Below are 25392 nucleotides of genomic sequence, written 5' to 3' on the forward strand. Positions count from 1 at the left end.
GCAGCACAATTTACAGTAGCCAAGTGTTGGAAGCAACCTAGGTGCCCATCAGTAAATGAATGGATCCAAAAACTATGGTACATTTACACAATGGAATTCTATGCAGCAGAAAGAAAGAAGGAGCTCCTACCCTTTGTGACAGCATGGATGGAACCGGAAAGCATTATGCTAAGCAAAATAAGCCAGGTGGTGAAAGACAAATACCATATGATCTCACCTTTAACAGGAACCTAAACAACAAAAACAAACAAGCAAAATATAACCAAAGACACTGAAATATGAGGGAACAGTGTCTAGAGGGGAGAGGGGAGGGAATTTCAGGGGAAAGGGGGAAGGGTTTACAGGAACAAGTATAAAGGACACAGGAACAAGGTGTGGAAAGGGGAGGCAGGTAGGGAGGGCTGGGTGAATGGGCTAGGGTAGGAGTAAAAGAGAAAACTGTACTTGAACAATTAAAATAAAATTTTAAAAAAGTATAATTGGTAGGAATTAATGGGGTGAGGTCAAAAATGGTATAGGAAACAGAGAACTCAAAGAACTTGTATGTACAACCCATGGACATGAACTAAGGCAGGGGGAATGCTGGAGGGCTAGGGATGGAGGGGGGGCAAAGGGGGAAAATTGGGAAAACTGTAATAGCATTATCAATAAGATATACTTTTAAAAAGTTTTAAAAAATCCTCCAAGAAAGAAGCTTCAAAAGGACCACTTCCACTTTGAAACTGAAAGTACTCTTTTGCAGTCTACTAAATAGCTAAGTGAAAGATAGATATTTGGAGTTGTGAGATCAGATTTATGGCAAAAACCTCTTCAAGGATGCCCTTTCTTTCCTTTGCCCAGAGGGTCTTCTTTTAGGATCCCTGTTAAGTGGGTGTCGAGAATGGAATAAACAAGCTTCAGAAAATTACATTTTATTTTTAGCACCTAAGTAGCCCTGGGACAAAATGATTGTAACAGATAGGTTAAAACAAACAAAACCAAAAAATACACCTTCTTTCATATTAACTTTACAATAATTTTGTAAAAACTGAAAACTAAATTTAGTTGGGATTTTATTGAAAAATCTATAAACATATGAATTAACATGAACACACAACATTATTGATCTTGTTTCTATCCATCTATGGTATATTTATTTACTCAAGTTTATCTTTGATATTCCTCAATAAAATTTATAGCTATTGTACCTCTCTTGATCACACAATATATTTCATTATTTTTAATTATTATAAGCGGTTACCTGTTACTGAGTACTCATGTGCCACATATTATTCAAAATATTCATTGTCTCAACTCATAAACAATAACATGATTTAACTGGTATTATTAGTAGTATTACCATATTATAAGTGAAGAAACTAAAGATAAGACCAACTTGAGCAGAATCAGATCCACAAAACTTAAAATAATTGTAAGGCATGTTATCATAAATTTAACATGATTCAATAAATAAAAAAGTCTTAACATATTTTTAAAAATCAAGGGAATATTTTTAAAATGACCAAGCAGATTTTAAAATGAGCCAAATAGAAATTTCAGTAATAAAAACATAATTATTAAGGTATAACAGATTAAATATTTAAAGTGAAGACAGAAATGCATATTGAAAGACAAAAATTTAAAAACTGGCAATGATGAGGCCCAAAGAAGCAATAAGATGGGGGCGGGGGGAAGCAATACTACACATAGAAGACAAGAGTGATATTACATCTAACAGGAATTTTAGAAGGACATGAAAAGAAACTGTAGGAAAGGATTTGGTAAAACAAAGATAATGGCTTAAAATTGTCCATTACTGATGAAAAACTCTAACACATACAGGAAGCCCAATGATTCTCAAGCTGGATTAAAAATAATAATAAACCCACTCCCAAATACATCCTTGTAAAACAATAATACCCAAAGAAAAAGAAAAAGCAGCCAGAGGAAAATCTTTCAATAAACAGGCATTAAATAAAAGTTAACATTTAAGTCATAAAAAGCAAATACTGAATTTGCCAACAAATCCTAACTAACAGAAGTTCTAAGTATGTTTTTCAAGAACAACTTAAACCCCCAAATGGAAGATCTGCATTTCAAAAAGGAATAATGAGCGAATAAGATGACAATTATGTGGATAAACCTAAATAAACACGACTATATAAAATAATGTCTCAGATGGTTTAAAAAGAACAAAGAACTAAAATATATAACAACAAAGGCATAAATGTTGGGAAGAATGAAAAAATGAAGTAGTATGCCTTCCTACTACAAAAGAACATGGCTAATATACTACTTAGTTTTAGGATTCAAGTAAATAGGCTGTTAAATTTTTCTGGGGGAAAACTATAAACAAAGAAATAGTGTATAAAATCCAAACTAGTGGGGCAGAAGAAAATTGAAATGACAAAAAGAAAACAAATCCAGAATAATGTCTGAAATAAAACAAAAATACCAACATTAGCATAAGAGAGAGCAACTAGAAAGCATAAAATAAAATAGTTTTAAAATTTCAGATATTACCAATCATGATTATCAGTTTAAAAGAACTAAATTATCCTGTGGAAAGACAGGTTGTCGGACTGTATATAAAACAAAATCTAGCTATATATCTTTATAGCAGACACAACTTAAATATGAGAGTACAGAAAGGAAAGACAAGAAAAAAACATAAGCTAATCAGTATCAACCAAAAGTGCTGATCTAATTATATCACTATCAGGCAAAAAAGACTTTTTGTTAGAAAGCATTCCAACAGATAATATGACATTATCTTATAATAAAAGGTTTCACTTAACAGGAAAAGTAACAATTATAAACATGTATATGCCTAAAATAAGAGCCTAGAAATACACAGAATAAAAATTAAGAACTGGAATATTTGCAAATCATGTGTCTGATAAGGGGTTAATATCCAAATCATATAAAGAACTCACAAACAGCAACAAAAAATTAAAACTTAAAAAAAATCAATTCAACTTAAAAAAGAGGTTCTGAAAAGCCATTTTTCCAAAGAAGACATACAGATAACCAATAGATACATAAAATGATGCTCAACATTAATCAAGACGGAAATGCAAATCAAAGCTACGATGAGATATAACCACACAACTGTTACAATGGCTATTATGAAAAACACAAGAAATAAGTGTGGGTGAGGATGTAAAGAAAAATGAACCCTTGTTAGTGGGAATGAAAATTGGTGCAATCACTATGGAAAACAGCATGGAGGTTCCTCAAAAAAATCAAAATAGAACTACCATATGAACAAACAATTCCATTTCTGGGTATTTGAGCAAAGAAAACAAAAACAATAACTCAAAAAGATATACACACTCCTATGCTCACTGCAGTATTACTTACAATAGCCAAAATATGGAAACAACCTAAGTATTCACTGATAGATAAATGGGTAAAGGAAATGTTATATATATAAAGGCATATTATTCAGCCATGAAAAAAAAGGATAACTTACTATTTGTGACAACATGGATGGACCCTCGGGGAATTATGCCAAGTGAAATAACTGAGACAAAGAAAGACAAATACCATACGATACTACTTATACATGAAATCTAAAATATAAACACCACCACCACCACCACCACAACAAAGTCTACTAACAACAACAATAACAACAAAGGCTACTACCAAAATAAAATAAAAGACACACAAGGGAAAAGGAACAATGGAGATACACAGCTTCCAGAAAACAAAAGACAAAATGACTATAGGAAATCCTCACATATCAATAATCATCCTAAATGTAAATGGACTGAACTCATCAATTAAAATGCACTGAGTAGCCTGATGGGTTAAAAAACAAAACCTAATTATATGCCACCTTCAGAAGACAAACAAAGAACTCAAAGTGAAAGGGTGGAAAATGATATTTCAAGCAAACAGCATCTGGAGAAAAGCTGGTGTAGCCATATTAATATCTGACAAAAAATGATTTCAGGATAAAAAAATGTAAAAAGAGACAAAGATAGACATTTTGTAATAATAAGTGGACAATACATTAAGAATAATACTTATTTACATACATTTACCCAACCCAGGAGCACCAAAATATATAAAGTAACTACTAGCAGAACTAAAGGGAGAAAATGACAAAAATATAATTACAGTAGAGGCCCTAAATATCCCATTGGCAGCTATGGACAGATCACCCGAGCACAGTATCAATAAGGAAACATCTGCCTAATGACACATTAAACCAAATAGACATAATCAGTATTTACTGAGTTCTTTATTCCAAAGCATCAGAATATACATTCTTCTCCAGTGCACACTGAACACTCACAAGGAGAGATCATATGTTGGGGTACAAAAGTGGCCTCAACAAATTTAAGAATACTAAAATCATACCAAACATATTCTCTGACCAGAATGATTGAAAACTGGAAATGAACATCAAAAAAGAAAGCTGGAAAAACCATAAATATGTGGAAATTAAATTAATGCTACCAACCATTACTAGATCAAAGAAAAATTAAAAGAGATCAAAAGATACACAGAAACAAATGAGACTCACACAGACATATCAAAATCTCGGAAAGATTATCACATTACAGGCCTACTATAAGAAACAAAAATCACAAATAATCAACATAATGTTTCACCTTAAATAACTACAATAAGAACAAACAAAGCCTAAAATCAGCAGAAGAAAGAAAATAATAAAATTTAGAGCAGAAATATATGAAATAAAGAACAAAGGAGAAACTGCCAGAAAATCGAACTAAATAGAAGTCCAACAACCAAGGAGGTGAAGAAGATACATTTGATGGGAGGGGTGGAGTCGGGCAGCTGGGGCAGAGAGGGCTTGCAGCAAAGCTGCGGCTGGTGGACCCAGCAAAGTGGTGGATTGTGGAGCGGGGTACACTTGTGCCAGACAGTTGGTGGACCTGGCCATCTCACATTCGCATACAGATAAACCAGGCAAAACTGGGGAGTGAGACAGGCTGAGCAACCCAGGGTCCCAGCAGAGGGAAATAGAGCCTCAAAAAACTGATTGAAAACAAACTCCCAGCCTCAAGCTCACAGGAGAGTTCACTGGAGAGATCCACAGGGTCTTAGAATGTACACAAACCCACCTACACAGGAATCAGCACCAGAAGAGCCCAATTTGCTTGTAGTTGCTGCAGTGACTGAAATCCGGCAGAGAGCAGAGCAAGCACCATTGTTCCTTCTCAGACCCCTTCCCCACCAGACAGCATCACAATGCAGCAAGGTGGGTTGCCCCGCGCTGGTGAACACCTAAGGCTCTGCCCCTTACTACATAACAGGCGTGCGCAGACCAAAAAAAAAAAAAAAAAAAAAATGGCCCAAACGAAAGAACAGATCAAAGCACCAGAAAAAATACAACTAAGAGACAAAGAGATAGCCAACCTCTCAGATACATAGTTCAAAACACTGATAATCAGGATGCTCAGAGAATTGGTTGAATCTGGTTGCAAATTAGATGAAAAAATGAAGACTACGATAAGTGAAATGAAGGAAAATGCACAGGGAACCAATAGTGATGGGAAGGAAACTGGGGCTCAAATCGATGGTGTGGACCAGAAGGAAGACAGAAACATCCAATTCAAAAACAATGAGGAGAGGCTTAGGAACCTCCAGGACATCTTTAAACATTCCAACATCCAAATTATAGGGGTAAAAGAAGGAGAAGAGGAAGAGCAACAAGTAGAAAAGTTATTTGAACAAATAATAAAGGAGAACTTCCCCAATCTGGCAAAGGAAATAGACTTCCAGGAAGTCCAGGAAGCTCAGACAGTCCCAGAGAAGTTGGACCCAAGGAGGAATACACCAAGGAACATCATAATTACATTAGCCAAGATTAAAATGGAGAAGAGAATCCTAGAAACAGCAAGAGATAAGGAGACAGTTACCTACAAAAGAGTGCCCATATGACTGTCGGCTGATTTCTCAAAAGAGACCTTGCAGGCAAGGAGGGGCTGGAAAGAAGTATTCCAATTCATGAAAGGCAAGGACCAACATCCAAGATTGCTCTATCCAGCAAAGATTTAACTTAGAATGAAAGGGCAGATAAAGTGTTTCCCAGATAAGGTCAAGTTAAAGGAGTTCATCATCACTAAGCCCTTATTATATGAAATGTTAAAGGGACTTAACTAAGAAAAAGAAGATAAAAAACATGTATAGTAAAATGACAGCAAACTCACAATTATTAACAACCACACCTAAAACAAAAACAAAAGCAAACTAAGCAAACAGCTAGAACAGAAACAGAACCACAGAAATGGAGATCACATGGAGGGATATCAACAGAGGAGGGGGAGGGAGAGAGAGGGGGAAAAGGTACAGAGAATAAGTAGCATAGATGGCAGGTATAAAATAGACAGGGGGAGGGCAAGAATAGTATGAGAAATGTAGAAGCCAACAAATTTATAAGTATGACACGTGGACATGAACTAAAGGGGGTAGAATGTGGGTGGGAGGGGTGTGCAGGATGGAGGGGAGTGAAGGGGGGGAAATGGAACAACTGTAATAGCATAATTGATAAAATATATTTTTTAAAAAAGAACAAAAGAGAATAAAACAATCCAACAAAGAGCTGGTTCTTTGAAAAGATTGATAAAACTGACAAATCTCTGGCTAGACTAAGGAAAAAAGAGAAAAGACTCAAACAAAATCCGAAATGAAAGAGAAGTTACAATGAACAGCACAAACAAAAGATTATAAAATAACACTAAGAAAGGCTATACACCTAGAAGAAATAGGCAAGTTCTTAGAAATATACATATAAGCTTCCTAGACTGAATCATGAAGAACTGGAAAATCTATAGACTGACTACAACAGTAAGGAAATTGAAATAGCCATCCAAAACCTCCTAAAAAGTAAAAGTCCAGGACCAAATGACTTCACTAGTGAATTCTACCAAATACTAAAAGAAGTTTCAACACCCATCCTTCTCAAACTCTTCCAAAAAACTGAAGAAGAGGCAATACTTCCAAACTCATTTGATGAGGCCAACATTACTGATATCAAAACCTAGCAAGGACAATACAAAAAAGGAAAATTATAGACCAATATCTCTTGAATACAGATGCAAAAATCCTAAACAAAATAAAGGCAAATAAACATTTAAAAGATAATGCATCACAATCAAGTGGAATCATCCCAGGGACACAAGCATGGTTTAAAATTACATAAATCAGTCAATGTGGTATACTATATTAACAAAATAAAAGACAGAAATCACATTATAATCATACCAATAGATACAGAAAAAGCATTTGACAACCATTTATGACTAAAACACTCAATAAAATGGGTTCAGAAGGAAAGTACCTCAAGCATAATAAAGGTCATATATAACAAACCCTCACCTAAAAACATACTCAATGGTGAAAAACTGAAAGATTTTCCTCTAAGATCAGGCACTAGACAAAGATGCCCAATCTCACCACTGTTGAACATATTGGGTTGAATAATAGCCAAAAAGTCCATCATGTTTTTTCCATAAAATAAGGCACAATTTTCATTTTCACCAGTAACTTTACTGCTTTGTATATTTTGAGTATGTAGGCTATCTCCTGCTATTGACTTCTAGTGGGTAGAGGCTATGAGACAACCCACAGCAAAGAATTATTTGGACAAATGTCAACAGTACCAAGAAACTTCACAAGTCATTTTTGAATGTTCGATCAGTCACACTACCTTCTCCATACACTACACAAATCTTTTTTTATGTTTCAGTTGAGTTTTTACCTTTCTTAAAATAATAAATAATACGTCAAAAATGTTGCATATCTTCGTCCAACTTCAATATTAAAATAGCTACAATGATTTTAATAAGTTTTTTTAATGGATGCTGATATGACAACTGCCAAAATACAACCTAACAAAATTGTTTCAAACGAAATTAAAGACAACTAAGCACCACTAGAGCCAACGTATGGAAAAACTGTAATGGACTTTTTGGCCAGTCCAATACTACTGGAAGTCCTAGCAAGAACTATCAGTCAAGTGAAAGAAATAAAAGGCATCCAAATTGGGAATGAAGAAGTAAAACTGTCACTTTTTGCAAATGACATGATTCTATATATTGAAAACCCTAAAGAATCCACCAAAAAATATTAGAAACAAATAAAAAGGGTAAAGTTGCAGGATACGAAATCAATATACAAATATCTATTGCATTCCTATATACTAACAATGAAATATCAGAAAAAGAAATGAAAACAACTTCATTTGCAATTGTAACAAAAATAATAAAATAGTTAGGAATGAATTTAAAGGTTGTGGAGGACCTTTACACTGAAAACTACAAGACTAAGAAATTGAAGAAGACATAAAGAAATGAGAAGATATTCTGTGTTCATGAATTGGAAGAAAAAACATGATTAAAATGGTCATATTACCCAGAGCAATACACAGATTTAATGCAAATACCCATCAAAGTCCCAAGGTCACTTTCAAAGAAATTAAATCAGATGTGTATAAAACCACAAAAGACCTTGAATTTATAAAGCAATCTTGAGAAAAAGAACAAAGCCAGAGGAATTATACTTCCTGTCTTCAGATTATGCTATCAAGCTACAATCATCAAAACAGTATTGTATTGGCAGAAAAACAAACATAAGATCAATGGAACAGAACTGAGAACCCAGAAATGAACCCACATATATAAGGGCAAATAATTTTTGACAAAGGAGCCAAAAACATAGACTGGAGAAAAGAAAGCCTTTTCAATAAATGGTGTTGGGAAAATTACAAAGTCACATACTAAAAAAAGAAACTAGACTGTTATTTGGCATTATACACAAAGATTATCTCAAAATTCACTAAAGGCTTATAAAATGTAAGACCTGAAACAATAAAACACATAGACAAAAAACATACATACTAAATTTAAGGACTGTGGTCTCAGAGAAGATTTTATGAACTTGACACCAAAGCCAAGTAAAAGCAAAAATAAATGCAACTACATCAAACTAAAAAGATTCCAAACAACAAAAGAAACCATCAACAAGACAAAAGGGCAACAACAAAAGGGGAGAAGATATTTGCAAACAATACCCAAAATATATAAATAACTCATAAAACTAACAAAAAAAAAACAAATAAAAAAACAAAAACACCCAATCCTATTAAAAGGTAGGCAGAAGACCTAAACAGACACTTTTTCCAAGAAGACATACACAAATGGCCACAGATATATAAAAAGATGCTCAAGTTCACTAGCTATAAGGGGAATGCAAATCAAAACCACAATGAGATACACCACACAACTGTTAGAATGACTATTATCAATAAGATAAGAAATAAGTGTTGGAAAGGTTGTGAAACAAAAGGAACCCCATCCATTGCTGGTGGGAATATAAATTGACACAGCCACTATGGAAAAACAGTATAGATGTTCCTCAAAATTTTAAGAATAGAGCTACCATATGACCCCACAATATTTCTCTGGGTATCTTCCTGAAAAACTTGAAAATATTTTTTCAGAAATATGTATGTACCTCTATGTTCATTGCAGCATTATACACAGTAGCCAAGTCATGGAAACAACTTAAATGTCCTTCAATGGATAATTATTCAGCCATAAGAAAGGATGAAATACTGCCATTTGTGACAACATGAATGGATCGAGAGTATCATGTTAAGTGAAATAAGTCAGACAGAATTTAAAAAAAAAAGAGAAATGAACAAACAAAACAAACAAACCCATAGACTCAAACAATAGAAGGGTAGTTACCAGAGCAGAAGGGGGTTGGAGAGAGGATGAAGAGAGTAAACGGAGTCAAATATATGGTGACAAAGACAGACTAGACTCTGGATGGTAAGTACACAGTGTAATATACAGCTAATGTAATATACAATTGCAAGCTTGAAACTTGTATGCTATTAACCAATATCACCCCTATAAATGTAATAAAAAGAAAAAAGAATGTGAGAAACATCACTACAAAAGTTTTAAAAAGACAATACAGTAAACTATTTTAATGATGTCAGGGTAGCCACATACGAAATCTAAAGAAATACTACTCACCAAAAAGCACTATCAGGCTCAAAGACCTAAATTTAAGTGGTAAAACCATAAAACTGTTACTGGGTGCAGCCAAGAGGGGGGACCCAAGTAGGCATTTGAAATGGGGTTCAGAACTCAAGGTGTCCAGGAAATTTTAGGATGTCCTCACCCCCTAGTCCCCAGGCATGGGTTGGGGGAAGGGACACATGGAGCAGGGCCTTTGAGAGCTGTTTTGCATAGCAACGGCCTTGTAGCTAACCTCTGGTTCTGGTGTGGTCATTTAACATATCTATAGCCTTTGGTTGGTCACTTAATGTTAAATAGCTGTGGCCATGCTCTGAGCCAGGGGAATGGAAGTAACTACCCCACCAAGACGTAACTGGGGGGGGAGGGCAGGTTCTCTGAGTTACAGCACCTGCGTGGAAGCTTGAAGGTAATTGGCTCCATGACATGGGGCCACACCTGCCCAGACTCATGATGGCAGTCCAGTAATGCTGGAAGGATATGAGTTCTGGCATGTGAAGCCAAGTGTGGGAGGAATCAGAAATGTGGCTGCAGAGGAAGACTGGCGCGGGGATTTAAACCAAGATGCAGCAGCCATTGAGGGAGAGAGAACCACGCAGCTTTAGCAGAGTGACTCCCACAGCCCTGCAAGAAAGAATCACCAGGAGGCTTTAGCAGAGAACTGCCACTCAGCTTTGGCAGAGTGGCGACCTCCCCTCTCCTTGCAGCCATTGCGCAGGGGGAGAAGCATGTGGTTTTGGCTGAGTGAGGACCACGTGCCTTTGCCAGAGTGGGGACCCCCACAGCTTTAGAAGGGGGAACCACCACCTGGTTTTAGCAGAGATCCCAGCGACTCAGCTGAGGGTGCCGGGAACCCAGGGAGGTCTCCCAGTCGAGATGGAGTACTAACTGGGAATAACCAGAGGACTGCCTGAGCCATGGACTTTTATTTCCTTTCCTGAGATACGGTACTCTGGACTGGGCAAAGGGGGAAGGAAGGAAGGACTGTGTCTGTTTGTGGGTGTTTTAAGGGACTTTAGGATTTTTGATAAAGACATTAGGTCACTACTCTAAGTTTGTATAGCATTAAATAAACATTTCCTTTCCTTTTCACAAATCTCTGGCATTGAGAGACGTCTTTCCTCTGGCGGTGGACATAATGGACCTGGGGGCTACCTTCAATAATAGTATATCACCCCAGGCCCCCCTTGTTTGTTCTGTAGCAAAACCAGTAAAAGAAAATACAGGCACAGGAAAAAAGTGGTTCAAAATGGAGACAAAGGAAGATCCTAAACTCACAACCTCTCATACACACACTGAAGCTACAGTTTACCTGTGGAACAATTTCCTCTGAAAAAGACCTGAAAACTGAGCAATTCCTTCACAACAGGCAAACAAGGAAAATGCCATGTCAAAGTGTAACAGGGTATAGCCAAGAGGGTGGCCCCAAATAGGGATTTGGAATGGGGTCCAGAACTCAAGGTGTGCAGGTGATTTTAAGATGTCCTCACCCCAGCCCCAGGTGTGGGTTGGTAGAAGGGACAAATGGAGCAGGGCCACTGAAAGCTGTTTCGCATAGCAACAGCCTTGCAGCTAACCTCTGGCATGGTCATTTAACATATCTATAGCCTTTGGTTGGTCGCTTAATGTTAAATAGCTGTGGCCATGCTCTGAGTCGGGGGAATGGAAGTAACTTCCCCTCCAAGACGTAACTGGGGGGCAGGTCCCCCGAGTTACAGCGCCTGCATGGGAGCTTGGAGATGATTGGCTCCATGACATGGGGCCACACCTGCCCAGACTCATGATGGCAGTCCAGTAAAGCTGGAAGAATATCAGTTCTGGCATATGAGGCCGAGTGTGGGAGGAATCGGAAATGGGACTGCAGAGGAAGACTGGCGCCGGGATTTAAATCCAGACACAGCAGCCCTGAGAGAGAGAGGGCCACGCAGCTTTGGCAGAGTGTGGACTCCCACAGCCCTGCGAGAGAGAATCACCATGCAGCTTTAGCAGAGAATCTCCACTCGCTTTGGCAGAGTGGCAACGCCCCCTCCCCTGACCATGGCCCTGAGAGGAGAGTAGCACTCGGTTTTGGCTGAGTGGGGACTCCCGTGGCCCTGGGAAAGAGGACCACGCAGCTGGAACGGTGGAAAGAGGACCACATGCCTTTGCCAGAGTGGGGACCCCCGCAGCTTTATAAGGGGGAACCACCACTGAGCTTTAGCAGAGATCCTGACAACACAGCTGATGGTGCTGGGAACCGAGGGAGGCCTACCAGCCTAGCACAGAGTGCTGGGAAGAACCAGGGACTGCCTGAGCCATGGGCTTCTATTTCCTTTCCTGAGATACGATGCCCCAGACTGGGCAAAGGGAGAAGGAAAGACTGTGTGTTTGTGGGTGTTTTAAGGGAATTTGGGATTTTGATGAAGAGAGTAGGTCACTACTTTAAGTTTGTATAGCATTAAATAAACATTTCCTTTCCTTTTCATGAATCTCTGGAATTGAGAGACATCCATCCTATAGGTGGTGGACATAACGGACCTGGGATTATCTTTTGGTAATAGTACATCACCCCCGGTGCCCCCTTGTTTGTTCTGTAATAAAAGCAGAAAGCTCCAAGATGAAGAATAAAGAGGAGTGAAGTGCTCATGGATGGAGAGGGAGAAGGCATTATGGAGCAAAAGAGAGCAGGTTATTAAGTGCTTTGTTCAAACTCTGAGAACCACAAGAAGCCAAGGAAGCTGAACACAGAGAAAACAAATGGGTCAAACAAATGAAGGCATTAGGAGGGAAAAAAAGGAAGGAAAAAAAAAGAACAGGGTGAACAGAAGAGAATTTTAGACATGAAAATGTTAATGATACATGGAATATAAAGTTTGTGCCTACAAAAAAACCACAAAGGTATAAATATTTGTAACGCTGTATTATGCAACAGTTTCTTAGCTAGGACACAAGTAATAAAAGATTTGACTTCATCACAATTTAAAACATTTGGCCCTGGTGTGACTCTGTACTGCTTAGTTATTACCTGGAACACTGGCCATTTATCTCCATCCACCTTCTCCCCCACCACCCCCATTAAGCCACTAAATTCATTAATTAAATACATTAAATTCTCAGTGGGTTTCTGTGCATATCTAGGCAATTCCTTCTGTTTTCCACGCACTGGGTTCACACCATTTTATTTATTGAGGCTTAACATTTTTTAACATCTGTTAGAGCCTGTTCTGCTTAGCACTCACACACTACTTTTTGAATTGTTAAAGTTTTTCTATTGTTTAACTTTTTTTTTTTTGGCAAAGTGAAGTTTCTGGCTCCAAAATAAATATGTGAGAGCCATTTATATATAAGAGTCAATGGACACGGACATGAGCCCATGAAGGTCCCAGAGCTTTCTTTTCAGTTGTGAACTAAAAGCCAACAAAGATTATCACTTTAAAGTGGATAACAATGAAAATGAGCACCAGTTATCTTGAAGAATGGTCAGTTTAGGGGCTAGTACAAAGTAATGCACATTGTTGAAGACAACGGATTATAAATTTGTCTGTTCAATTTAAATAACACTGGCAACTGAAACCATCTGTACAGCCAATGTTTCCCTTAGGATCTTTTAAGTAACACCACCTGTGGTCTAAATGTGCTTTTGGGCCTGTGCATATTAGTGGACATCACTTAGTAGTTGTGGAGGAATACGTAGAATTGGAAGATGATAACGAGGAGAATGTGAAACTCCCACGTATATCTGGGAAGTAATCTGCCCCTAGAAGTGGTAGCAAGTTACCACAGGAAAAAGTAAAACTTAACGATGAAGATAATGTTGAACATAATGAAGAGGAGGAAGCAGAAGAAAAACTTCCCTAGTAAAGAAATCTACACAAGATAATTCCAGCCCAAAGATCGCAAACATCAAACTAGAATGAAAATGACTCAAAAAACAGGAAAAACTCCAGAAACATCAAAAGGTCCTAACTCTTTAGATAACATTAAATAAAAAATTCAGCAAATCGAGGAAAACCATGTTGAACAGTCCTGGTAAACTGAGCCCAAAAATGGAAGACAGGAAAAGGAGAAACGAATAAAGCTCATGCTGAGTATCTATCATCCATAATCCAAACTGAAATCTTCTATTTAAATGTGAATCCCCTTTCCTGATCTGCCACCCACCCACACCCTTTTCTAGGATGGAAACCACCTCACTCTTAACACTCAAATAAAAACCGTGTACATGAACAGTACAGCAGCATTATTCACAACAGCTAAAACATGAACACAACCCCAATGTCCATCAACTAATAAATGAATAAACAAAACACAGTATATCCGTGTAATAAAATTTTATTCAGCCATAAGGAGAAATTAAGTGCTGATACAAGATACAGCATGGATGAATATTGAAAACATGCTTAAATGAAATAAACCAGACATTAAACATCATATATTGTACAATTCCATTTATCTGAAATGTCCAGAATACGTAAATCCATACAGACCAGAAGAGATTAGTGGTTGTCAGGGGCAGTAGGGAGGGGCGACACAAGAGAGTAATTGCTAAAAGACACGTGGTTACTTTTCCAAGTTATAAAAACATTCCAGAATTATATAGTGGTGGTAAGTTGCACAACTTTATGACTACATTAAAAGCCACTGAACTACATACTTTAAAGGTGTATGTAGTCTGTATTTACATACAGACTATTATGGTATGTAAATTTTAAATCTCAATGAAAAAAACACCCCTCCCCCATAAAAGCAGAATGACAAGCCACAAAGTAGAAGTTATCTGCCATACACATAAATGACAAGAGACTTTAGGAAATACTAGAAATAAGAAAATTACCAAAAAATATAATTCCCATGAAGAACACAAATAGCCCTGACTGTTGTAGCTCAGTGGGTTGGGTGTCCTCCATCAAAAGAAAAGGTTCCCAGACCAATCACATGCCTAGGTTGCAGACCAGGACCCCAGTTATGGGTGAGCAAGAGGGAGCAGATATTTCTCTCACACATGTTTCTCTGCCTCTCTTTCTTCCTCCCTTACTCTCTCTCTAAAAATATAAACAAAATCTTTATAAACACACACACAAATAAAACCAAAAACAATTAAAAAATAAGCTCTATCTCATTCCTGATGAAGGCAGTGCAAATTAAAACCACAGTAAGAACTATTCCATATCCATCTGAAAAAAATTACAAAATGAAGGCAAGGATATACACAAAAAGAAACTTGTACATGCTACCAGTGGGAATGTAAAATGGTACTGCCATTTCAGCAAATGTAGTATTATCTAGTATGCTTACCCTCTAGCCAAGCAATGACATTCCTGGACACATGTCCTAGAAAATCTGTTTACATGTGAACCAAAAAATATAGCACCACTGTATGAAACAGCAACAAATTAGAAACAACCCATCCAATAAAATAAAAAATAGAATGGACAAACAAGGTTTGTTATTTAATATCATATAATCAAACAACACACCAGAGGAAATTAATGGATGAAACTAAGGAAACTAATAGCAAAAAAAAAAAAAGCAAGTCACAGAATCATAGAAAACTATTGAAATGTATGGAAAACTCAACATTATCTTCTTTACGGAAAAAATATTCATTCTTAGAATACATTAAACAGTAAAATCAAACACTTACTTGCTTCTTTTTCAGTTTAAGGATCTGCTGCTCTACTTTCGCAATTTCTCGATCTACACGATCCATACTCTGTATTAACTCTTCCTTTGAAAGTTTTGAAGGTGAAGCATTTTGATCATCTCCACATGGTTGCCCAGAGATTGGAGAGGATGGAGCTTCATGTTTGCCTCCAAATGCTGGATCCTTTAGAGAAGAAAATCGAGAGCAAGAATTTATTCCTCACTAGCAGCCAATGTTAGTGCCAAGATTCTTTTAACTGAAAAGGTCAATTTTGAAACCAATGCCAACCAGTGGTCACTGGCACCAATTCAATGCCAACAGGAATCCCCAATTTGTGGTGCAGTGAAGAAGAAAACTTTATCCGGTCAAACATTCAGTGCAAATAGCTCAATAGTGCTAGAATGGCTATGAAATGAAAACAGTACTGCTGTGAGGTTGCGCTGGGGCCAAGCCCTTCTTCAGCTGGACACATCTGCTCCTGCATGATTCAGAGTCCCAGCTCTAGCAGGGGAAACAGGGTCTTCAGTTGAAAGTGCACTACCCAAACCAAGAGGGAGCAGGCTAGTATAGGCAGAAGTCCCTACCCTGGTCTATGACTGTTCCATTCTCATGCTAATGAGGACTCTGAATCTTCACAGTTTGATTGCTCCAAAAGCACTGTCCTGATTGGTCAGAACAGAGCCACTCTGATTGGTTGGTTTCCCCAAGTGGCTGGGGAAAGCCTCAGTCCTATTGTTTGAAACTCCAGTAACTCCTTTATAAGGCCTCACTTGGATAGCAGAAACACAATGTAGGCAGGCATTCCAGCACAGAGGCAGGTAGATCAGCAAGGAGGCAGGCAGTTTAGCACAGGGGCAGCTTCACAAAAAGCAGTTTCCATGAGAGGATCCTGTGCCCAAACAGCTTCAAGACTGTACTTTTTTGAGCCCAGTTTGCCACCAGGAGCCCTTCTTAGTAGGTGCCTTTCTTTCCTTTCAGGGTTCACAAAAACATAGTAAAGCCATGTGTACTATTTCTCTACATGGTAGTCCTACAGTAGTAATTTTTATATACACAACCCCCACTGGTATTTATACCACTTTTGTAATTGAGATATATCATTCACTATTTTGAAGATCCCAAAAGCTATACAGAATAAGGTGGCAAACTGGCTGACTAACCTTCTGTATAATAATACTGAGACTATAGAGAATTTCTGGGGAAATAATACAATTGTGACAAAGAAAGATACCAATTTCTTAACCATTTCTTCACAATGGTTCTTGAAAAGATCAGAACATGCAGGCTGAAAAACAGTATAAACTCCAGGTAAAAATTTGTGTGCCCACTCAAGTTAACAACTATGGAGAGTTCCTATCAAAACATTTTCAGGGTTTCCAAGGGCTAATACTGAGGCACAGAAGTTAGAAAAATGGCCTAGAACTTCTGTTGCTATGATCACCTAGGCCTATGCTCATGAAGGGCAACTAACCCTGCCACATGACAGCATATATCTCTTTAGTCAAAAAAATATCCCATTCCACCTCAAAATCAGCAGAAGCAGAATAAAAGCCCCTCTACCCCAAATCTACCACCCTCTACATACATACACACACACACATTCACACACACTCTCTCTCTTACACATACACACCAGTCTAGGCTCAAGATGTAAGTAATACTGTAAAAGCAGATGAATTACAGATTAAGGTACTAGTTTTCTTTAGGCTATAAGACGTCTAGAATAAGCATAATTCACAGAACTATAGTTGTTCTAATTCTGAGAATGTCATTGGTATTTTAATGGGGACTGCATTGAATCTGTATATTGCTTTAGGTATTAAAGACTTTTTTAACAATAGTAACTCTTCCAATCCATGAGTAAAGTATACATTTCCATTTATTTATTCTTCAGTTTCTTTCCTCAATATCTTAAGAATTTACAGAGTGCAGATCTTTCACCTCTTTGGTTAATTTATTCCTAGATATTTTATGCTTTTTGATGTGATTATTTTTCTAATTTCTCCTTCTGATCACTTGTTACTGGTGTATAGACATAAAACAGATTTCTGTACATTAATTCTATATCCAGAAACTTTAATGAAGTAATTTATTAGTTCTAACAAGTTTTTGATGGAGTGTTTAGGTCTTTCTAAATATAATATGTTATCTGCAAAGAGTGTTACTTCTTCCTCTTGAATTTGGATGTCTTTTATTTATTTTTGTTTGATTGCTGTGGCTAAGACTTCTAGTACTATGCTGAATAGAAGTGGTGATGGTTAGCATCCTTGTCTTGTTCCTGATCTTAAAGGAAAAGCTTTCAGCTTCACCATGAGGTGTGGGTTTGCCATACATAGCCTTTATTATGTGGTTATGTTCCTTCTATGCCCACTTTATTGGGAGTTTTTATCATAAAAGGATAGCAAATTTTGTCAAATGCTTTTTATGCATCTATTGAGATGATTACATGGTTTTTACCCTTTATTTTGTTAATGTGATGTAGCAAATTGATTAATAAATGTTGAGCCATCCTTATATCCCTATGAATAAGCTTTTAAGATCCCTTTTTGCTAAAAATTCTGTAACTAGATATATTTGTGATAATATATTCAGTCAAGGATAAAGATCTTTATTCAACATATTCTTTCTTTTTTAAATACTGCAAAATACTTCTTTTATACCCATAAACTATAATACAGATGTTTCATACAGTGAGAAAGATATCAAAACTCCCTGAACCTTACTTAGCTCATTTCTAGCTCATCACAAAGAGCTTTTCTCCACCCAATTTATTTTGTAAATTTTCAAATTTACATAAAAGTTGAAGGTTGATGGTCATTCATCCATCATCTAGACTCACTAGTTAAAACATTTTACTTTGTTTTCTTTCCTCACATACAAACACCTACTTTTTTTTCTTGGCTCAACTATGTGAAAATAAACTGCAGACATTCACTATCTCTGAAATCACTTCAATTGCATAAAAACTCAAAGAAAATACACAGGTATGTATCTAACATGAGGTTGGGAAGGGCTATTATTCATAAAGGTAAATAAATTACAAGAAAGAGGTTTGATAATAAAAAGAGGGGGGGAGTAAGATATAAATGTATGACAGTTAAGGGGTTAACACTGTATTGTCGAGTTTTCAATAATTAGTTTATTTTCTCTAAAATAATTATTTGTTCAGTTCCAACAAAGTGCCAGATTTAACAATAAGCAAAATGGACAGTTAAAAATGATAAACTTGCTTAACCCCTTCACTTTTTTCACCCAGCCCCACAACACTCCTCCCCATTGGACAGACATCAGTCTGTTCACTAACTTATGTGTATAAGTCTGTTTCTATTTTGTTAGTTTATTTTGTTCATTAGATTACACATGAGTGAAATCATATGGTACTTGTCTTTCTTTGACAAGCTTATTTCATTTAGCATAATACCCTCTAGATCCATCCACGTTGTCACAAATGGTAAAAAAACAAAAACAAAAAACTTCATTGACACAGACAACAGCATGATGATTACCAGAAGGGAAGAGGAGTATGGGCAGGTACAAGAGGGTAAAGGGGGGGGTAAATGGTCATGGAAGGAGACTTGACTTGGGGTGGTGAACATACAATACAATATACAGATGATATATTACAGAACTGTAAACCAGAAACCTGTAATTTTATTAACCAATGTCACCCCAATGAGCAACAAAATAAGGGCATAATACACAAACATACATTAAAGGAAAACAAATAATAATAAACACAGGAAAAGAGGTTGGACCTTAATAGAACTTTCTCATAAATACACAGTGTTTGAAATGTCAAGAAATATAACTACATATTAAAAGTGGTAAGGAATGAGGTTATTTTCAATGTCAATTGCTTATTACTTAATATTTAATAAATATTTTTGCTTCTTTTATATTAAAAATAAATAAATAAAAGTAGTTATCTCCAAGATATAGAATTATGAGTAACTTTGTTCCTTTGCATTTCCAATTTTCCTAAAGAACATATCTTTTACATAAATTAGAAAAAAGTATTTTTCTGTATAAAAATTACAGGCACAGTTAAACCTTAGCTAAAATGTGTATTCTCCCACATAGAAAGTTAGTAAATTACAACTGAATTACAGGGGATTACTTAAAATTTAATTTAAATTTAATAAAATTATGGTAGTCTTGAGTATCTCTGACCACATTTTATAGCCCAGTAAGCTAGTACAAAATTGCTATTGAGAATTTTTCAATAGCATTTTTTCTTTATAACAGTCCTCAGGTTGTTTCATTTACCAAAAAGTAAAAAGTGCTGACATTAAAAGTCTGTAGTTTCTAGTTTTAACAAGATTTTCACTCTCCCACAGCACTAACCTTTAGAGAGTGGTATAACTAGACTTCTTTTAGGCACAGTGCCTGAATATGGTTAAATAAACTACAGAGACCAACAATTCCACAGGATAAGAGAACAAATATTTACCTTCTTAGCATCTGCAGAAGACCTCAACCCTTCTGGCAGCATGTGCACTAAAGGTAAGACTGCAGCACTGACACGCTGGAAATGGGAATCAGAAACCTGCTCCAAACGTGGTCGCTTGGATTCCAGTGAATCATGATCCACTGGGGACGGGCCTGGGTGAAACTGTTCATATCCAGGTCTCCTTTCTTGAGGCCTAATACATACAAAGAAAATAAACACTTACAATTTTTAAGTGATGTACAACTTCCTGCTAATATCCCTGGCTGGACTTTGAAATAAATGAAATAATTATGCCTATTTTCAAAGTCAATCCCTCCCCCTGCCTCCTCCACTCCAGAAAAAAATATATCTCACTATAAAGTACTATCACATTTTGAATTCCAATAGAAAAATTTTCTTAAGGAGGGGTGGGAGTGCTAGTGGTAAAGAAGGGAAAGATGTAACAAAAGATTTCAATTTGCAGAAAATTTAAAGTTGCTGAAGAATATCCATAAAATAATATTTTTAAACCTATGATATAATTATTGAATTCAGTAATAATTCAATATATATAATATATTATATATTATATTATATATTATATTATATATTAGATTAGATTATATAATTCTAGTATAATCTAAACTAGAAGAACACCGTTTTTAACTAATAGTAAAAACAATCAGAAAGGTAAAACCTAGCAATTGCTACATGAACAAATGAGTTGTGAGGTATTACTAAGACTTAAAGTCTCTTGAGTGGAAATGCAACATTGTTTTGAAGACATAATTCTGACCCCCAAAACATGTATTCTGTCTAGTTTCCCCAAGTATGTAGAAAGGTCAGGAATCTGTCTTTGCTTCCTTTAGATGATATACTGTACAGTGTACTATATATGAGTAATTTGTTTACTTGACTTTTCATTTTCTACCAAGATATTTATAGAATATTTTACTTTATGGCCAAAACTGATCAATGTTTCTCTCTCACACTGATGTTTCTCTCCCTCTCTCTCCCTCCCTCCCTCCTCCTCTCTTTTAAAAAACAAAATAATTAATTATTTTAAAAAACATTTCATTGAAGTGATAATCAGTGGACTTAGTTTTTAGGATAGATGATGAAATAAACTCTGAGGTCTACAAAAGTATTACACTTCAAAAATTTGAAATCTCAAGACATAAAATCCCATTGTCTTCTTAAAATTCACAATGATGCTGCAACAAAATAGTGGAGTAGGAAGCTTCAGGAACAAGACAAGGATGCCTGTCTGCTTTTGCTACTTGTATTCAATATAGAATTGGGGGCTGACAGAGCACTTGACAAGAACAAAATGGGGGCACCCAATTTGAAAGGAAGAAGTATTTCTGTTTGCAGATGACATGATCTAATATCTAGAAAACTCAATAGAATTCACACACACACACAAAAAGTCAGAGCTAATACATGAGCAAAATTACACAGGATACAAAATCAACAATGCGAAAATCAGTTTTGTTTCTATATCCTAGCAATGAACAACTGAAAATGACATTACAAAAATAATTCCACTTACAATAACATCCAAAAGCACAGAATAGAAATAAATTTGACCACAGAGGCTCAACACATACTTTGAAAAACGCAAAACACTGCTGGAAGATATTAAGGAAAACTTAAATAAGTAGTAAGACATCCCACACCATGTATTGAAAGATTTAATATTGTTAAGATGACAATACTACACAAAGCTATCTACGGAGTCAATGTAATCTACACCAAAATCCCACTGGCGTTTTTTTTGGAAAAAGAGAAAAACCCATCAAGAAATTCGCATAGAATCTCAAGGGACCCGAAATACCCAAAACAATTTTGGAAAAGACATACAAAGTCAGAGAACTTACATTTTGCAATTTCAAAACTTACTTCAAAGCTACAGTAATAGAAAGTGTGTACTACCATAAGGATAGATACACAGACCAATAGATTTGAAACTGAGAAATAAACTTTCACATCTGTAGTCAGTTGACTTTCAACAGGGTGGCAAGACAACTCAGTGGGGAAACAATCTCTTCTCTTCAATAAATGGTGCTGGTGAAACTGGGTATCCTCGTGCAAAAGAATGAAGCTTATCTTAACACCATAAGCAAAAAATACCTCAAAGTAAAGACTTAAACAGTAAGACTGTTTAAAATACCTAGAAAAAAAAAAAACAACGGAAAAATTTCCTGACCTTGAATTTGGCAATGAATTACTGGATATCACACTAAAAGCCCAACAACAAAGAAAAAATAGGTAAGTTGGATTTAATCAAAATTAAAACTTCTGTATAGCAAAGGGCACTATCAAGAGAGTGAAAAATCCACAGAATAGAAGAAAATATTTGCAAATCATGCATTTGATGTTGTTTTAATATCCAGAATATATAAGGAACTTCTACAACTAACAATAAGACAAACAACCCCCCCAAAAAATGGAAAAAGGATTTAAATATACAGTTCTCCAAAGAAGATATACAAATGGCCAACAAACACATGAAAAAAGCATCATCATTCATCATTATGTAAATGCTAGTCAAAACCACAGTGTGATATTATACCATACCCAGTAGGGTAGCTTAAATTGTTTTTTAAAAATAATAATGAGATATGGAAAAACTGGAACTACATGCACTATTTGTGGGAATGTAAAATTGTACAGTCACTTTGGAAAAGAGTTTGGCAGCTCCTCAAAAAGTTAAAACAGGCCCTGGCTGGTGTAGCTCAGTGGATTGCTCTCGGGCTGAGAACCAAAGGGTCACCAGTTCGATTCCCAGTCAGGGCACATCCTGCTTTGGGGGCTAGGTCCCAAGCAAGGGCCACGTAAGAGGCAACCCCACATTGATGTTTCTCTCTCTCTTTCTCCCTCCCTTCCCCCCTCTCTAAAAAAATAAATAAAATCTTAAAAAAAAAGTTAAAACATAGAATTAATATATGACCTAGCAATTTCACCTAGGTATATACGACCAAAAGTATTGAAAACAGAGGCTCAAACAGGTATTTGTACAGCCATGTTTATAGCAGCATTATTTACACAATGCAAAATGTGTAAACAACCTATGTCCATTGACAGATGAATGGATAAACAATATTTGTATACTCAAACAAAGAAGAAATAAAGTTCTGACACATGCTACAATATAGGTGAATCTCAAAAACATGCTAAGTAAAATAAGCCAGACATAAAAGGAAAACTATTCCATGATTTCATTTATGTAAAAAAATCTATAAGAGGCAAATTCATAGAGAGAGAAAGTAGATTAGAGGTTACCAGGGACTGGGAGAGAGGAGAATGGGGAATGATTGCTTAATGGGTGAAGAGTTTCTCTTTAGGATAAAGAGAAAGTTATGGAAATAGTGCTGATGGCTGCACCACAATGTGAATGTTATTTAATTCCAACAAATTAGAACACCTAAGAATAAAGTGGTAAACTGTCTTATGTATATTTTACCACAATAGAAAAATCCACACCTAACTTAATTCTCAGAATCAATATTATTAATGACTAGCCTAGGAAATAGAGATCTAAAATTCTGGCATTAAACTTTATATTAGAAGATTACTACTACATGAAAGAATGATTTAGACTCTTTTTTACCAGTTTCTCTCCCAATGCACTAAACTGACTGAACTCTGACTTAATTACCCATCATTTTATTTTATTCCAGCAGCTCACCACTATGAATGACCTCCTCAAACAGGAAATGAAAGAATATTTTTAGACATATGCTGGCCTCTCTGCAACATTTTATAATTCACTTACTCCTTTCCTCCTTGAAACTTCCATCTGTTGATTTTCAGGACACCTTCTTTTCACAGGGGATACCAGCATTGAAAATTTTAAAATAATTAACTTCCAGAGATTCTGACCTTATATATACACTCTTTAAATTGACCTACCTTGAGAGGGAGTGTGGTAGAACACATGGTGCATTATGTCATGGTTTTGAAGTGCTCAATTCAAGTCTTGGGTCTGGCATAAACAAGCTCATGTGACTTTGGCACCCATTAAATATATCCAAACCTCAGTTTCCTCATCTATAACATTACTGTTATTATTATTTTAAAAACCCCTGACCTACCAGATAATAAATTGTAGGTCTCCTTTCCTTATTTCTTTTTCATAATTGCCCTTCCATTATTTCATAAAGAAAAGCTTAAGTTAAAATAAAATTTAAAAAAAAAAAAACAAAGAAAAGCTTAAATCTCCTTCTGCCTATATCCTATAATGGAGCACTGACCATCAAAGGGCAGACACCTCCAGAGCAGCAAAGAAACAAACCCTTCTGCAAGCTTAATGGTTCCCAAATTTTTAATTTCAAAGAAAATAAAGAACTTAAGTTTTAAACTGTTCTTTTCATCTTAGATAAGCATGTGATTTGGGACATATACCTCATAAGAAATTATTTGTAAACAAGGTTTCTTGATACTTTCATCAGAATAAAAAATAAGAATAGATTAAATGCTACCTTTATTCTTCCAATAAGCAATATTTTTTAAACAGCCCCATCTATCACATTAGACCATGGATGCATTTCCACTAAATTTTATTCATATTTAATAAATTTGTATTTCATTTTCTTAAAGGATTATTGTTTTGATCAATTTTACAGTAATTACAACATGCACCAGAGTCAGTGGAAGTTACACTCACCTCCTCCCAGGAGCAAATCAGAATTACAACTAAATTATAGAACATCAACCTGAATAACCAATATAAGGCTAGCAGAATAGAAGTCTTATAACTAAGAATTTACAGAAGAGGCCACATGAAGACTAGGTAAGGAGGTCAAGGATGCACAAAGAGTTGGCCCTGCACCCACATGCAGTGGAAGGGTATGTCAGCTCCAAAGTTCCCACCTGAAGTCAGAGGAGTCTCAAACCCCATGTCCAGTTCCCCAGTCCAGAGCACCAGTACCAGGAAGAGGAGCCCACATAACATCTGGCTGTAAATATGCACAGAAATTCCGACCACCAGAGTGAGACCAGAAACTGCTACAAACCCAAGTGCCCTCTTAAATGGCCAGTGCACAAAATTTTGTTAATGTATACTTAACCCTAGGCTTGACCAAAGGGACAGTGGCTCAGAGTGGAGAGGAATCATATAGGGATACTCTGGGTTGTGTGGCTTCAGAGGGAGGGCTAGAGAAATAGCCACCATTGTCCCCACACTGAGTCTCTCTCCCACACCACCCCCAGAAACCAATTTTACTGGGTGTAGCTCTCCCCTCCATACAGCATCATCCTGGGAAGAGGCACTAACCCCACCCTCCCAACTCCTGTGGCACCACTCTGCCAAGTTCATGCCATGTGGAGGAATC

General features: G+C 36.4%; 1 protein-coding gene and 1 pseudogene across 13 annotated transcripts in view; one reads left to right on the forward strand and one right to left on the reverse strand.

The window, feature by feature from the left end:
- Positions 1-25392, reverse strand: part of NCOR1 (nuclear receptor corepressor 1) — a 196214-nt gene that overhangs the window by 117128 nt on the left and 53694 nt on the right. For all 13 annotated transcript variants that reach the window (XM_045824329.1, XM_045824328.1, XM_045824336.1 and 10 more), the window contains exons 4-5: positions 20078-20270; positions 15628-15810 (exon numbers count right to left, since the gene is read on the reverse strand). In XM_045824329.1, coding sequence (XP_045680285.1) covers positions 15628-15810; positions 20078-20270 — 376 coding nt within the window. The remainder of the gene's footprint in view (positions 1-15627; positions 15811-20077; positions 20271-25392) is intronic.
- LOC123809481 lies at positions 13331-14016 on the forward strand (annotated as a pseudogene).

The sequence above is a fragment of the Phyllostomus hastatus genome, unplaced genomic scaffold (genome assembly GCF_019186645.2).
Source record: "Phyllostomus hastatus isolate PE091 unplaced genomic scaffold, TTU_PhHast_1.1 phas_scaffold_55, whole genome shotgun sequence".
Classification (NCBI taxonomy): domain Eukaryota; kingdom Metazoa; phylum Chordata; class Mammalia; order Chiroptera; family Phyllostomidae; genus Phyllostomus; species Phyllostomus hastatus.